Source organism: Haliaeetus albicilla, chromosome 11 (assembly GCF_947461875.1).
Source record: "Haliaeetus albicilla chromosome 11, bHalAlb1.1, whole genome shotgun sequence".
Classification (NCBI taxonomy): Eukaryota; Metazoa; Chordata; class Aves; order Accipitriformes; family Accipitridae; genus Haliaeetus; species Haliaeetus albicilla.
This window is the reverse complement of record NC_091493.1, coordinates 3,166,688-3,183,338: the sequence shown is the minus strand read 5'-3', so window position 1 is coordinate 3,183,338 and position 16,651 is coordinate 3,166,688. Positions and strand designations below refer to the sequence as shown.

The window sequence follows — 16,651 nt, the reverse complement described above, 5'->3', positions numbered from 1 at the left end:
ATATTTCAAGACATAATTTTTCATTCAACCCAGACAACTGTAAGTATAAACTCTGATTTCCTGTGACTTTGTCACTGAGGTATCTTTACAAGATGTCACCTCCAAAGTAGATAAGGAATTTTTTTCACTCTACTGATGTCATAGGATTTTGGTCCTGTTTTCTTCCACACCTTTCACTGCATTCCTTAATTTTGTTTGTCTTCAGAGAATAACCAGGGTGAGTCTGCTTAGAAGAATTTAGCCACTTATTTCAATGTAATGTAAAAACGTGTTTGACAGCGTATTTTCATTTAGTTTCTTTCCCCTCCTTCTTACAAGGTTTCATCAACAGGGAGTTTGATGCAGGCTTTTTAATGAGCTTCACCTACATGTCTAATACTGGTGAGGTCTTCCTGTAAGCTACAGTGTATGATTGTGTTAGAGTGAAAATAGATTGAAGAGTCAAGGTGTCAGTGGGAAAAGATCTGACCTCCCCAGGCAGAAGTGTATGGTTTTCTTGCCTATGTAGAAAACAGCCTTAAGGCTTTGGAAACTCATAAACATCCTGAAGTCACTGTATATTAGCTAAGCTCCATGTGTGTGCTACTCGTGAAAGGAAAAGTAAATGTGTTTGCAAAAAAGGGAACTGGCTGGTTGGATGAGTTGTCACCATCTCTGTTATCAAAGAACAAGGTAGAGGAGATACAACACTAATCTACCTAATATTCATGTGGCCCCTGGCACTTCTGTGACCCCATGTCCCTCAGGGCTGTACGTGTAATGGGCAAGTGGAAGCTGCTGCTTCTGGGCAAAGGAAACAAGACTCTCTGGTCAAACAAATAACCTGCCCTTTTGGGTTTTTTTTATGTTGGAGGACATCTGTATTTGGAGAAGGTGAAAAGCTGTGTACTGACATCTGAGAACAAAGCAGCCCTGAATAATCTAGTTACAAATTCTTACTCATCAGCTGATTGAATGACTAGTTAACTTCAGAAGAGTCTCTGAGAGGTCATGCTTGGGACACTTACTCTAAATGGGAAGAACTAGTGACAAAGCAGGTCTGTTAAATTAATCCCACACTCCCTCTTCTAATCTTTTGCTGTCATCCTTCTTAAGTTATTAGCTGTGGGTATGATGTTGTTGTTACGAGTTTGCTCCAGAGCTGTGTAATATATCTGGCTAATTGTACGTTTTTAGATGCAAACTTTGGACTATGAGGAGACTGGAGTATGTTTATCTCCAATAGGATATCCCTTCATGTGACAGCTTGTAATGTAAACCCAGGAGTTTGTTCATTTTCCTTCAAGTGGAAATTTGAATACACAGTTTTGTCCAGGTTATTGTGCTGTTTGGCACCGCTTCCCTACAAACTACTGATTTAGCTATGAAACATTCCGAGTTTCCTGTTTTCTCAAGTAAAAAATACTGTTCTTCCTTCTATTTGTATAGTGCATGAATATAGCACTCCACTGCAGCTATCTGATAATATTTAACAATTCAAAAGGTGTTTAACAGTAGTTACTAATGTTCTAGAGTGAAATCAACTATGGAGATAAATGAATTTAAGAGAAGTGGAGAATGGTTAACCACCTACTAAAAATGCAGCGATGCCGAGGTACTAACGCAGGTGTCGTGTTTGGCTTTTTTATTAGCCATGTAAAGTAAGAAAGAATGTTTCATGAGGATGAATGTTTCAGAAGCACTATGAAGATGAAGGTACAAAATTGAATTAAATGATCTCAAATCATCCGGTAAGCAAAGGGAAGTTGTATGTACATTAAGTCATATAAAAATCCTTAGGAAAGGGAACGTATTTTTGTTAAGCTTGTTACATGCGTCACTGCCTCTATATAAAGGAATAAAATTCCTGGTTAGTATCAGAATATTTTGGTGAAGACTGATCTTCCAGAGCTTTTAAGTCAGAGGATGAAGGAGCTGTTTTGGAAAGTGAGAAGAAACTGGCAATATCTTTGCAGATATCACTGTAACTGATTTGCTGCATTTCCCAAACAGAACTAAAGCAAACACATAGCTTCAGTGGGAGGCGCGTATATAACATCATACACATATATAGTATAACACACAGAATAATTTATATGATAAATAATCTTTTTCACTCCTTATGGAAATGCCTCCATAAGAGCATGAAGGATGGCAGGGTTTGCAGATCTGTCCTTTAAACACCTTACCTGGCAGGGACAGCTGGAGCTGGCCCTTCCAGGGGATTATGCCACTACAGGTTGCATCAGTTTAAAAGAGCAACATCGTTTTGGGGAGAACGGGAAGAAAAAGAAGGGCAAGAAAAGGCTCCTCGCAGAAGCATTGTACCGTCCCTGCTCGCTGTGAGCACGTGGGAAAGAATTTCATGCTCCTTTTTCAGATGTCGTCCTTGGAGATAGCTAACAGCAGGTCTCTCTTCTCATTAATGTCTGAAAAACCTTAAGAGTATTCATCAAGAAAGAAAATTACTTGCAGTAATTTAGCTAATATGCAAGTAAGTTGGAGGCTTTAACTACCTATAAGAAAATACTGAATTTCTTTAGGCTGCACTGAAGAGCCTCAGATTTCTTTTTCTAGTTGATGCATATGGTTAGTGAATAGTGCTGAACAGTTTGGTGCTTGCATCAGTATCATCTTCAACTTTTCATCCTTCAGCATGTAAATTGTTAGTTTACTCTTCTATTTTTAATTAAAAAGTTGGATGAAAAGTAGTAAACTCGTAGACAGTGTTAGTTTTTGATTTCTCTTCAAACTATTAACTATTTTCATTGATTCCGCCCCCCCCGTCTGGTGCAAAAGATAAAACGGATCACAAACACTTAGGCTTTAATAGGTACAAAGACAGTGAAGCATCTCTGTGCTTCAAGGATGCTTGTACGATCGATGAGCCATGGGGGAGGACAGCGCTGGTTGGGCTGGCGGACAACTTCTTGCAGTGGTTGCCTGCCTTTCTGGTTATTAGAAGGATTACTCAAAATAGGGACCAGCCGAATAAATTTTGGCTCCAGTACCCACAGATGGATTTTCAAACTGTCCGACACTTGTTATAGATGGGGAGAGAAAAAGAGGGGCGTAGGATGCTGTATAAATCACACCCGGGAAAAGATGCTCTATCAAACAGTCTGCAGTGTGGTAAATACTCGCTTCTGCAGAAACAGGGGCAATTTTCCAAGCTGGTCATAAACTGCATTGCTTCAGACAGTTTATAAATATTTGTCTTCAAAATGTGTATGCAGAGCTCGCAGTTAAAGTGGAGCACAAAGCAAAATAAGGAATTGCTATTTACAGTGCAAAAATCCTTCCTTGCATTACAGTGCATACTTAAAAAAAAAAAAAGCAGCCCTAAACCCTTTTTTCTATATTTTTTTCTTCTGACTTGACTTGATCTTCTTTGTAGTGGAAGAATAGCCAATAGTCAGTGGTTTGGAGGCAGTGTTTCAAGTGAGGTGAGCCTGGGGGCAATATGTGGCATTCTCCAGAGCTTCCCCTTTGGGGTTGTTCCAGCCCTTGTTCTCTTGTTAGGAAAAAATTGAACACCCCATATACCACGATAACGAGGTTCTGGCATCCTTTTGACAGCTGGAGCTCTTGGCAGCTGTTTTCCTTCCTCCCTTCCAACTTTTGTCAGCAAGAGGAAGAGGCTGAAGGCAAAGCAGCAGTGTTTGCTGGAGCTTTGGGAAGCCTGTGCTGTTGAAGCTGAGTGCTGGGCAGCACATCGGGTGGCTTCCCCCTCCCCCCCCCCCCCCCCCCCCCCCACCTTTCTCACACTCATTATCCTTAATATGAATCCTCTGCCTTGTTGGAAGAGATTGGCTATTATGCAAAGAGTAACACTGGCTTCTCACATCACTGCAGTAGTCATCCAGACGGGCGAGTGCTGGGAAGGGGTAGTGGGATATCTGGGGATGGAGAGAGAAGGGGAGTGTGCATTTGGTTTGGCTGCCCCCTTAAATTAGCCACAGGACCCTTAAAATAACAAACTGTTGGATTTTTCAGGCTGTTGCATCCTTCAAGTTCAACCTTTTGCCATATCGTAGAGGGTAGGGAAGTTGTCCTGCATGTACTTGCCCTGTCCCTTTGAGAAGGTACAGGGTGCTGCTGAGAGCTCAGGGAAGGATGATGCTGTTTGCCTGCGTGGTTTGTTAAAAACACTGCTGTTTATAATATGTGCTTTCACACTTGGCTGTCTTCGTGCAAATACCCTGGTCTGCTGGTAACTCGGACGCTTCTGCATTACTTGTTATTCTGCTGGTGCTGCCGCTGGGGTTGTATTTGGGCTGATGCAGCTTGTGGGACTTTTGGAGAGCCCTTTGCTCTGGGTGGGTCAGCCCCTGCCTGCAGCTCAGCTTGCCGTACAGCACCAGTCGGAGGAGCTTCCAGCCATGGAAGAGAGCAGCAGGCAGCAAGGAGAGGGTGCCCTTGGGTGGAAAAACCCGGGGTTTGTGCACAAGGGGAAAGGAGATGCGATGGGAGCTAACTGGGGTTGGTGTGAGCTAACATGGATGTGCAGTAAAGTAGGAGTGCAAGCTCCAAAACATGTGCAGGCTTTTTTTTTCTTCCCCGCGGTTGCCTCAGCTTTCTCTCCTCCTGCAACTTTGCTGGGAACGAGCTGCTCTCTGCTGACCACGAGGAGGATCAGCGTTAGAATGCTTATCTGCAAACAGGGTGATTTTTTTCTTAAAATTCATTTCAAGCATTTCATACTCTCTTTAAAGAGGACTGAAAAAAACAAAGCCTAAGTTCAGCCAAATTTTTGAATTGTCATATCTTTTAAGAATTATTTCAGACAAAAAAAATAACAGAGGATGACATGGCTGAGCTTGGAGTACCTCGTACTGATACTTGACTAGTCTAAGTCCCAGGGGTGTTTTTGATGCTAACATCCTCCCTCTTACTTTTAGGTCCAGAGCATCATTCGTTCCCAAACCAGCATGGGCATGCGCCACAGAGATCGGTCTACAACAGGGAACACCCTGAAAACTGGCTTCAACTCTGCACTGACAACATACTTCTTTGGGGCAGATCTGAAGGGAAAGCTGACCATCTCCCACTTCCTCGACTTCCAGCGCAAACTGCAGCACGATATTCTGAAGCTTGAGGTTTGGGTTATTTTTACATATGGGGAGGGCAGCGCAGCACAGACTGTGCTGCATGATGTGGTTTCTGGAGGAAGAGCAAGAGTGTGGGAAGGATTCAGAGGCAATTACTACAGCTGTGGCTCATAGCACTCACGGATCAAACATGTTGTTAAATTTCTGATGAGCATTTCAGTGCCTGTGGCACTCCCCAGGAACATATCCAGCCTTTGTCAGTAGCTGCTCTTGTGGAGTTGCAGCAGCAGCCAGCATGTCCCAGGTGTGTGTCCCTCCACCTGGTGCTTGCCTTGCTGTTGCTTTGGCACTGCCAATGGAGGTGATGGAGATGCTTTAGATAAAACCAAAAAACAATAGAGTTTGTGAGTGGTCTGTTGCTACCTTACTAAGGAAGGTTTGTCTCGGTCCTGATGAGTGAGGTGTGCCCTGAAGGACCAGGGTTTATAACATTCCCAAAACTCTTCCATCTGTGCTTCTGTCCTCTCCTTGTTTGCTTCACTACTCTGAATATTTCTGCTATGTAAGTGTTCAAGCCTTGTTTGAATCCTGCTACATAGGTGCTCTCTGTTATGTGACCTCCATTATTTACTCCTGGATTGATGTGCTTTATAAGAAAAGTTGTCCACCTCTTCTGAGTTTATTACCTTTCAATTGAATTGGAGGGGTCCTTTTTTCTTTGCTATTACCATGAGTTAACAGCAGCTCCCAATCTCCTGCTCCTAGTCACATAGCTTGAATTTAAGCATCAAGCTTCAAAATTTGGTTCTTCTAAATAAAGTGAGTACGGGACTCCTTGGTCTGTGTTTTGTCTCCCAAATGGAATTGACTCAGTTAGAAATAGTGCCCTTCTCTGCAGCAGGCTCAAAGGTTTGACCTGGCTTGAGCAAAAACAGGCTTTTATTTGTATCAGAAATGAGGATTTGTGTACAAGAAGATCCCATCACAACCATAACCTGTTAAGACAACAGTATTCAGAGCTTACTGCTGCCTCAGTCTGATCTATAAATGTCCATGTGCTCAGGTTGTGTGATCCAGCTAATGAACAGCATTTTATTAAGTTCCTCTTAAGTCAGTCGTTGCAAACTTAACCTGAATTTATTCCCTTTTTTATTTGGAGTTTTATGAATCTAAGTAAGAAACTGACCCAAGGACTAATTTTTTTTTATGAAGGTAATTGTCCAGTTCACTGACTTTATTTAACTGGTCATTAAAGCGGTGGTGTGGCTCTGCATTTGCAGGGGGAATAGGCTGGTTGAAGGTAATGTTGTTTGTGAACTGGAAAGTGTCGATTCCTCAGTGCCTCTACAAATTGAAATGAATGAAATACTTTTTAAGGTTAAGAAACATAAGCTGAAACTCGAACGCAAAGGGAAGAGAAATAGAGATTATTCTATCCTCGTTTGCTGTCCTGCTCCAGTTTCCCCCGCCACGATCGCTCCAGGGACGGGCAACAAGGAGGCGCTGAAGTATTTCTGACCCTGTGCTGGAGTCCTGTGCTCCCTCCACAGGTCCCCACTTACCTCATTAAGAAGCAATGGTTTTTTTTCAGTTTCATGGTACTTGTTCTTCTTTTTCTCCTGCAACAGTTTAATATTAATTTAGTTTTTAGTGTTTTCAGTCAATTGTGGGTATTCTTGGTGAATGTTAGTTGCCCTTCTAACAAGTTAGTTAACTGGGGACAGTGCAAGATATTTATGTCTTGGTAAGCTAATGAGTATCATAAACGCATCGTTACTGAATTCCTGACAGCACCCTTGAGCACAGTACTGTGCTGTGCTTAGCATTACTGATACTCATTTTAACTGAAAAATTGACCTATGCAACAGTAACAGTTCTGTTCTGCCAAACTTATTTTTTTTCCGGAGTTCATGATACTTAAGTACCTGATTTTTCTGTTCATAGTTCTCATCAATTTAGGCAATACAGGCCTATTTCTGTTCTCAGTGTTACGTAACGTGGCATGTCTTTTCTTCTGCTTTTATCTCTTTTGACATGATCTCCCACCTTCTACCCTTGCTTCACATTTGATGTGTTTGTTCACGGTTAAGCAGCTTTTCACACAAGCGTCTAGTGGGTTTGCATTGCTCCTTTTCCAGGGAGTGCTCTAATGAACTCTGCCACTTAAACGTGGTAATTCAGAGAAGAGACATTCCTCAAGTATTTAGCTTGACCTGTTCAAATCAGAAGAAAGTGAGAAGTGGCATTAGGAAATGCTGTATTACAGAGCATCAGGTAACTCATGTAGCTGATTTTTAATGGCTTCCCTTGTTTTATGCGTCTGTTTGGGTAAGGAGCCTGTGAGCACAGTGGTCCTTTGTCACAGGTCGTGCTTCACTGCCCATGCAGATCATCTCTGGACCCTTCTCTTGGTGTGACTGATGTTACCGGTGGACAAGAAGGAGCAGAAAAGAGCTGGTGGCAGATCTGCCAGGGGCTCAACTGAACTCTTGTACCCTCATATGCTCATCCTTTGCTGGCGTAGCAAAATTAGTACATGGCCTGAAGTTGGGATGTTAATTTGAAAACTAGTTTTTGTTCACATTCGTTGTCAAAACCCCAGAAGAGGCTTTGGGGAAATGCACTGTGAGCAGGTCTGAATAATATCTCCTGGGGCTGGTGCAGCCCCCAAGTGACACAGTGCCTCTGTTCTCAAAGTGGGATGCTTGCTTTCTCTCTTCTGAAAGAAATCTACTTTAAGTAAGACCTTTTTTAAAGCTCTTTTCCCTTCAGCTCAGGATCCAGGCATATCTGCAGTTAATACGCTTGAGAGCCAGTTTCTGACTGTGAAGGTGGAACAATAGTTTCTGACCGTTTGAATCCACTTTCCTCTTACTGATTTTGGTTCATTTTTTTTTCTTACCAAAATATTCATGCATATTCCTTGTTAAGATCAAGCAGAAACTTTCTCAGAGGAATTAAATCAGACAAAGCCCTGAACATGTCAATTTTCCTTATGGCTGAAGTGCTGACAGCATGCTTAAGTAACCATGGCCTGGTGTTTTCTTCTTGCATTCTGCTTATTTTTTTGATGAAAGTACATTTTCCATCATTTTATGGAAACTCGGCAATCAGCTCAGTTGCGGGAAAGGAAGGATGAGAAAAGTAACCACAGCCAGAGGGAGAGGAGACGCTTTTAATGGCTTATTACAACTTTTTGTGGTTTGGCTACTTTGAGGAAGCCATGGCCTTCTTGTTGCATTGCAGGGTGGCCCGGCTTAGCTAAGGCTGAGCCACAGGAACCAACCTACTGAATGGGGCAGGCTCCTGGCAAAGTCCTTGCTGTTTTCTTACCGCATTCACGCTGCCTTGCATTAGCGTCTATGGAAAGACTTGCTTTCTTCTTGTTGCTTAGTGTGACAAACGGTGACAAGTTTGTCTGGACAGGCTCTGCAGCTATAATGTGTCCTGTTAGAGGACAGGCGGTATTGGGGTCGAATGGTGTTGGGTTTTTTTGAGTGAAAGTACTCTGTGAGTTAGGAAGGTGGATAGGGCTTGACATAATTGTTTAAGCTATTTCTGCTTGTTAATGTCTGTCCTAGGTACTCCTGTGTCCTTGGTGGACCACAAGGAGTCCCAGCCAGCCTGTGGGTCTCTTCCAGCCTAAGTTTTTCTATGATTCTGTAAGTGCATGTAGAAAAGATGAGTTAGCCCTTTGTTCTCCACATCTGTGTCACCCCTGAAAGGCAACACAAAACCTGCTAATAGGAGTGATTTAATCTCTGTATTTAGTCGTCTTTTATCTCCCAAGGTCTTGTTCTGCCAGCAGTGGGATATGTGCCTATGGTATAAAACCTTAGTAAAGAATTTTTTTTTATTTTCAATTTGCCTGCAGTGAGATTTCTATAGCACATTGTTTCCCTGACAGTTATTCATGGAGGGCATTTGTTCTCAGCTGAATTGGCGAAGCAGGTACTAATCCAGCCCTGTGCTTTGTAGGTGTGGGGCTGTCTTCCTGGCAGGAGATGCCATGGTTGGAGAGGCAAAGTTATGCTCCATGGCTTTGAACAACCCCATGCCTCAGTGTGGTATGATCTGAGGTCTGTGCTTTGAGGTGGTGCGTTGCAGGTTCCCATGGAGGAGCTTGCCAGATAGGTTGAAGAGTCAGATCCTTGTGCAGATGTGTATCCTTATGCTTAAACATTGGGATCTTTGAAGTTTCTTGTTTACTGAAGGATCAAGGATGCCCCAATAGCAGCAGCTCCCAAGCAAAAGATCTTTTGAGCACTGGAGCAAAGAGCTCATTGCTGCCATCCAGAAAATCACTTATTTTATGTGTCTGTTCTGTGACAGGTGATGTGAGAGTAACTTCTTTACCCTGGAAGCTCCTGTTTTCATGACCAATGCCAATACGATTGCTGTTTAGTTTGTTTTTTATGAAGAAGGGATGATGGGTGCTCTTCCATCTGCACATATCTCATTAGAAAGTCTTAGATCTTTTTGGGTCTCAACCCTGTCTTAATGAATATTGTGGTTTCAGAAGGTATTTCTGTTGCTTCGCAATCTGGTTTTAGGGTAAAAGCTTGAGTCCGTAAGTGCCTTTCTGTTCTGAGTCACAGTGATGGGGTAGTTAGTACCTGAGTAATCCTGTGCCAAGTTTTAAAAACTACTGTGTTGTTTCCAGCTTACTCAAGATTTTTTGGGTTCTGCCTTGTTTTTATATGGGCTTGCAGACTGATACAGATTTTCAGTGATTTGTTAACACAGGCAACAAAGTTTGTAGCAATGAGTCATGTGTCTTTGTATCTGCTGCAGTGATTTAGGTGAAAGAAAAAAGTAACTTCAGTTGTTTTCACTGGCCTGAAAAATGAAATCTGGCAGTGTCAGACTGGATAAGCTTTGTAAGAAAGGGCCCCAAACTCGGACTTTTTGGAGGTCAATTTGCTATTCAACTTAGACAAGGCATTTTTATTTTAAGTCACCCTTATGGCAGTCTCTGTCATGGTTTGCTGTGTTGTGTCACAAAGTTGTCCTTCACCTGCTGATCTGCTCACTATCAACTTCACTGCTGTCCTGGCCGCTGTGGGAATAATGGTGGGGGTTGTGATGTTTTCCCTTTTTTCATATTAATTTCTCCTTCTCTGTGTCCTGTAATGGATTTTGTATACTTACATAGTTTTGTCAGTTCTATATCTGGTTCTGTATCTGTATCCTCTATATCTCCTTCTTTAGTCCCCTGCTTGCTTTCTTTTCCTTCACATGGTCCTTACATATGAAAAGCCAAACCAGCACTTATGAAGTTGTCTTTCTTATCTGCCATTAATTGCCCCATTACAAAAATTGCTTGGTTTTTTTGTTAGTGATTTCCTAACCTGGTTGCAGCACTTAGCTGCGGTATCTGTCACTGTGGCATCTCTGATGTGCAAACATATTGAGGAATGGTTTGAGTCACCTGGGATGCGCCAGTAAGTCTGCAGTATGAGGTATTAAAAGATATGTTTTGAAACCATTCATTATGCTATGGGGAAGGAGGGAAGGATGGGCCGATCATTAAATACAGAAAGCCTCAAGTGCACCTCATGGGTCCTCTGTTTATCCCAGAGGATGAGTGATGCAATGAGAAGGTGAGGTGGGGATGCAGCACTGGGAGGACCCGGGCTCGGTGGTGTGTACTGCACAGCTTGAGAGCTCCTGCCCAGCAAGCCCAATGCTGTAGCTGGGTTGTGAGCAGTGGGAGGGAGTCACTGCAAGCCCTGGGGTTGTGAAGGGCAAACAATGGCTGCTGTGAGAGGAAATAGGTAAAGCACAGAAGTAGAGATGGGAGAGGAATATTAATAAGCTGAAAATATGATTAAAAAGCAGCCACTTTTTAGGCAACCAAAGGAAAACCCAGAGCAGCTTCACTTTTATGTTTGTATTCTGGTGTGTTGCCTAGGAGCTGCTTCTCTGCTAAGACAACAGACCAAATGTGCGCTTACGGACTGCCTGTGCAGCTGCAGGATGAATACTATGAAGCCAAGAGACATGGGAGACAGCAGTGGAGGATCAGATCTGTTTACAGAGGGGACACCTCCTGCGGTGATCCTCTGCTACCCAGTTGTCCTTTTGTGCTGTTACATACCAAGTTCAGTCTGAACCTCTTTCTCTTGGTCAATCCCAGCTAGCAGTGGCAGATTGGGTGTGAAGGGGTCAGCGGATGGGACATCTTGGAGAACGTACCTGTCTCCATCAGAGTCTGAGCGCCCCACACTCTGGGGCTGTGTCAGTTTTGTCATCCCCTAATTCTAGATTCAAGGTATGTTGACAGCCAGTAACCTTTAAACAACAATTCTGGAAGGAAAGAGGACTTCGTCCTTGAGGCTTTTTCCACCCAGAAGTGCTCGCTAGAGTCAGGGATGGATAAAGCCATGATGAGTTTAGTGAAAGTAGAGAGGAGTTACCAGGTTTCTTCCCACAGATCTATATACTCCCTCTTCTGTGTTTAATGTGTTAGAAGTTTTAGGGTATAGAAATAAGACTGATAACCATGACTTTGTGATGGATGACCATGAAGGTGTTGTGGATGACAATTTTGTGACATCTCCAGTTAAAAATGGGATCAAGTGACCACCGTGATTAGGTTCATATCAGGGAACTCTGTAGCTAAGGAGTCACAGCCCAGCGTATACATGTGTAAGCTGGGAATTTCTAGGCCGGCAGTTGAAATCATCTGGACGTCTCCTCATGTCTTTGATGGCATTCAAAGGTTCTGGCAGCCTGCTTTTGTCTTGGCGTGTGAATGGAAAGGGTCACGTGAAGCTTCCAGGTTGACTGTACTGTCTTGGTTAGGGTTTGGGGAAAAGCTGACATTCAGGTTTTGTCCAATGTTGGCCAAAGATTTGGTAAGAATTCTGAGTGGGGTGTTATTATGGAAAAAAAAAATCTGGAAAAATAGGAATAAGTTACAAGGCCATGCCACATACAGCCTAAAGGAAAGACAGAAGGGAGATATAACTGTCTCAGTAAACGTGAGGAGTCACTATAAAGAAGACCGAGGCAAGTAATTTTCATCAATCAATAATGGCAGAGCAGGTAATGAAAGGCTTAAATGTGCACCAGGGAAAATTTAGTTTAAATACAAGACAGGTTGAATTTCAGTCCCTTTTTTCATTAAGAAGGGAGATTGCCAGTGGGTGGGTGGCTCACTGTCACGGGTGAGGTAGCAAAAACTGTGCTTCATGCCTCTAGGAAGATGCCATAAACACTATTCCTAACTAATTCCTCCCCAGTACAGGCTGCGAAAACAAGTGGGGAAATAGTCCATGCCAGAGAAATCAAACCCTTCCAGTGCCTCACTCTGAAAGGTGGAGGAAGAGTCAAGTATCAGCCGTGGGGCTGTTATGGGGAGCTCAGGATCATAAGAGCACATCAAGCATCTGCATGTCAGCTGTGAAATGCTTGGTGGGACATCCTGGGGGTGCTAACCAGTGCGCTTCAAGAAGTGATGGGTGCACCGGCCCTTGGACTCTGCTTCAGTCAACTCCGTACTCAGCCTAGTGAGCATGGGAAGACCATGTCTGGCTGTGTGGTCATCTTCAACATACCTGTTGGATCAAAATCAAATAAAAGCACTCAGGCTGCCACTTCTTAAATTGTGTCTTAGCTGTAACTTGGGTCCGCTCCATCAGCAGTGACAAGTGAACAGTTGCAACGCTACAGCTGGTGCTGACACGCTGAGGTTAAGGGCAGTAACGCCAAGCAGGCACCCAGTGTCAAGCTGAGAATGTTCTGTGGTCAGCAGACCGAAATAGTTGGTGGTCCAGAAACGTGCTAGTGAAGCTGGGCATGGGTGTGACAATACGTGTGCATTGAGGTGCTGCAGCTACTGGTGAGCATTGCTGGGACATTGCTCAAATGCGCAGGAGCAGGTTTGTCACCTTCTCGCTTGGGATGGGTGCTTCATGGACTGATTAAAGCAACCATTGCAATGCCTGGTGAGAAAGCACCCGTTATGGTATATGCTGCTGCTTTGCTTTTATTTGAACTGGGAGACTTAAATGTGGTTAATGCAGCGGCTCTGCAGGGGAAGCCGTTTGAGGATTTTATTGGAATTTCTATTTATTGCATCGTTAGTAGCAGTAGAGGGTTTTGCTCTGTAACAACAGGCTCCTTTGGTTTATGAAGTGTGTGTAAATCCACTCCCAAGCTCCCGCAGTGCAGCACGCTGAGCCCTGCGCTCATGCAGGCAGCAGAGCCTTTTGTAGGACCCCTGCACATAAAATCCCAAGAGTGGTATTTTGATTAATTACATTGCCACGAGAGTGTGTGTAGAGGTTTGTATGGCCAAGTCCGTACAGTAGAAGGGATCAGCTAGTTTAGCATAGATGCTTTTGTTCATGTGTGCACAATTCAGTTAACCAAGAGCCAGGTAGTCCCAAAAGTTGTTGGGCAAGAGGCCGGGACGTCTGCGTGAACATGTTGGGACTTCAGCCGTACAGCTGCGGTGGCTGGGTGATGTACCTGGGCGCATAAACCCCGTACAGAGGAAGGCTTCAGACCAACACTAGCTCATGCCCAGCAAGCTCAGCACATATGTGCAGGATTTTGTGCTCGTGCTGGGTTTTGTGCTGTTAGTGAGATGGGAAAGGCAGGAACTGTCTTGGAAGCTTCTGCGTCTTTGTTTTGTTACTGCGGAGCTGTTGCTGAGGCATTTGCAATGTCCGGTTAGCTGACAAAAATCAAAGCAGATGTTTAGGGCTGTGTGTTTTCTGTCTTCCCGTGGACCCTCAAATACTGTGACTACAGGAACATGGGCAGTGTGTTTTATTAATCACAGAAAAAAACCCAAAATGTTTATCACACAATAGGCTTGCTGTGCTTCCTTGGGTGAGAATGTCTGCCAGCTTCTTAAGCATGACCCAAAATAAATAGAAATAGAGTCCTGCATGATAATGGCCTGCTAAAATCACTGCTTGGGAAGTTTCTGATGAGCAATTCTTGTAGCAGGTATCTGACCTCTGCCTTGTGCTTCTGCTATATGAACAAACGCTTTAGTCCTCTTGCTCTTTTGCTCCTTTCAAGCTCTGAAGACAGAGCTGTTCTGCACCTTCACACGTCGCTGTCTGTGCTTCAGCTCCTGACTTTGCCTCTGTTGGTGCATTAAGGACATGGGAGCAGGACACAGGCACTCCCTTTTCCCTGTTAGGCTGAATCAAACTGCTGCAAACTTATTTTTCTTGGCAAATTGAGTGCCAAGGTCAAGCAGGAACAGCATAAATTCTAACAGGCAGTAAGAGAGCTATATTTCTTAATAAAATTGTGTATATCAGTTCCATGGAGATTTTTATTTGTGTTTTTCAGAGTAACAGTTTGGCTCTGGTACTTGCGGCTCCACCATCCCGTGGGTATCCCTGCCAGTGGGCTGGGAACTCGTACTGCTTCTGAACTTTGCTCTTTTCTCATTCAGTGAGCATGTAGGATGGAAAAGCTCCTCTGTTCCTTGCACGAAGGTACCAGGAGCATTGTCAAGGGCAGGAATGGCAGGAATGGGGGCAGGAATGGCAGGAATGCAGGCAGGTCTGGAGAGAAGCAGTGGAAGGTGGCTGCTCATCTCTTCCGCCTCTCCATCCCAGCAGTGCTTCCCTGTAATTGTCAGACATGTCCTTTCCCCTTTCAGTATTACTGATTCCTCTCCTTTACATTTCCTTCCTTTCGTTCCTCCAATGCATGAAATTACAAAATGCAGATCTTCTCAGAGCTGGCAAGAAGTTATTTTGATTCATGAGGATGAATTTCAGGTGTGGCTGTCTTTACATAACCTTTTTTAATTGCTCGTTAAAGCATAACAAGTTGCTGGTGATTGGAATTAATTTTTTCCCCTTGGAGGCAGCAGTGGCATGCCAAGGTCAATGAAACCTCAAAAGCATCCATCAAACACCTGGTCTGCTGGGATTGCACTGCCACTGACAGATGTACATTTTTAACCTGGCTGCTACATATTCACTTAAGCTGCTCTCAGAGAGCAGAGGGAAAGCGTTTGGAAGATTGGATTTTTCTTGTGTGAAAATAGCTGCCTTTTCTTTCATATGGGTTTTTAAGATAAAAAAGAGCAGCAGGCTGCCGCTGGTAGCATTGGGAGCGTTTTTCCTGACCTGATCCAGCTGTACAACCCACACTTGAGTCTAGGGAATCAGGTAAGGGAAGGAGTTAATGGGCAATTAAATAATTCGGATGCTCTGGCTAGTTTTTATGAGGCTCAGAAGTGGTTTCCGAACCTGAGGACTTTGCGGTGCTGTCTGCCCATCCCTGGTGGAGCAGGAACCGCCATCAGCAGTAGGCAGCGTGCCAGCTCGGCGCAGCCAGTGTTGCAGCATGCCGGGGCAGGAGCTGCTGCAGCGCTGCAGGCAAGGAGCCTCTCAGCCCACTCTGGGCATCGGAGGTGGGTCATGGTGGTCGTGGTTTGCTTCTGTGTACGGGTTATCCAACTCTGGACCGACTTCCTTGGGCAGCCTGGGTTTGCACTGCCCAGCATTGCAGAGTGGTGTCCAAGCTGGGTTTGGCATTTCCTCCTCCGCATCCTTCCCATTTGCATTTCTCCCACTGTTGGTAGCTCTTAACTTTAGAGCTGTTTCTTTGGCTGGTTTTTACCAAATAATGTAATTGGTCTTTGATCCCATCCAGTGACAATTTGCAGGCTGCCAGCACAGTACACCAGGTTGTATCTGGAGCAGGCTGGGTTTCGCTTTGCAAAACCCAGTGTTTTAGATCCATGTGCACTGGAACCTTTCAGCATAATTAACACCACCCCCACCCACATCCACCCCACCCCACCCCGCAAAAAAATATTTTGAGACCTTTGATCTTTCTAAATAAAAAGCCTTTAGAAACTTTTGCACCAGTAATCTGGTGCCTGGGCAAACACTGGGTGGAGGAGGTTGCTGGGGCTTAGGAAGATGTACAGTGTTATCCCCTTTTTTTCTTCCTCTGTCATAGTTGTATATGCAACTTGACAAGAGATCCTGGCAGCCTGCTTCTCCAGAACAGTAAACAGAGCCAGTGCTGCAGCAGTTTGCAGATAAATAATGTATTACAGCCTGTCAAATAAAACTTTGAGCAAATACCACTTTAAAGGGTCATATATTGTGAATCTGAATATTACCCTACAAATCATTATTTCACAGACCCTTTTGATTCCTTATTACGCACACCGCAGCACTCTGAACAGGTCACCTTTTTCAACTACCCTTAAACCTGACAGTATTAGCAATATTTCTGCTATTGATGTTTGTTTAACCACCATAAATAAGCTCAAAAATTATCCCTCAACACTTTTTTCTCCATCCAAAAGGCCTTGTAATTTTTTTTTTTGCTATCTCAATTGGATATGTGGCACACATACATTTATTTTTTAGATGCTTGCTTTGAGATTTTAGGGAATATATAGTTTGATTGGGTTTTAGGGGAAGTCTTCCTAGAAATTTAAGACCCTGTTAAAACACAGCTAGATATTTTGCTAATATGAGTGTTTAAAGAGGATAGAAGCTATATTGCTGGGATGCCTGGTTGCAGCTAGTTTGAAGTTCAAGAATATTTACATCAAACTTACAGAAGATGGGTTTAGAAGTATCCCTCCACACCGAGCCTGAACTGGAAGGGGCAATTCA

The 16,651-nt window shown here is 43.8% G+C and overlaps 1 protein-coding gene across 4 annotated transcripts in view; it reads left to right on the top strand.

The window, feature by feature from the left end:
• MICU1 (mitochondrial calcium uptake 1) overlaps positions 1-16,651 on the top strand; it is a 107,596-nt gene that overhangs the window by 67,134 nt on the left and 23,811 nt on the right. For all 4 annotated transcript variants that reach the window (XM_069795858.1, XM_069795857.1, XM_069795859.1 and 1 more), the window contains one exon: positions 4,881-5,078. In XM_069795858.1, coding sequence (XP_069651959.1) covers positions 4,881-5,078 — 198 coding nt within the window. The remainder of the gene's footprint in view (positions 1-4,880; positions 5,079-16,651) is intronic.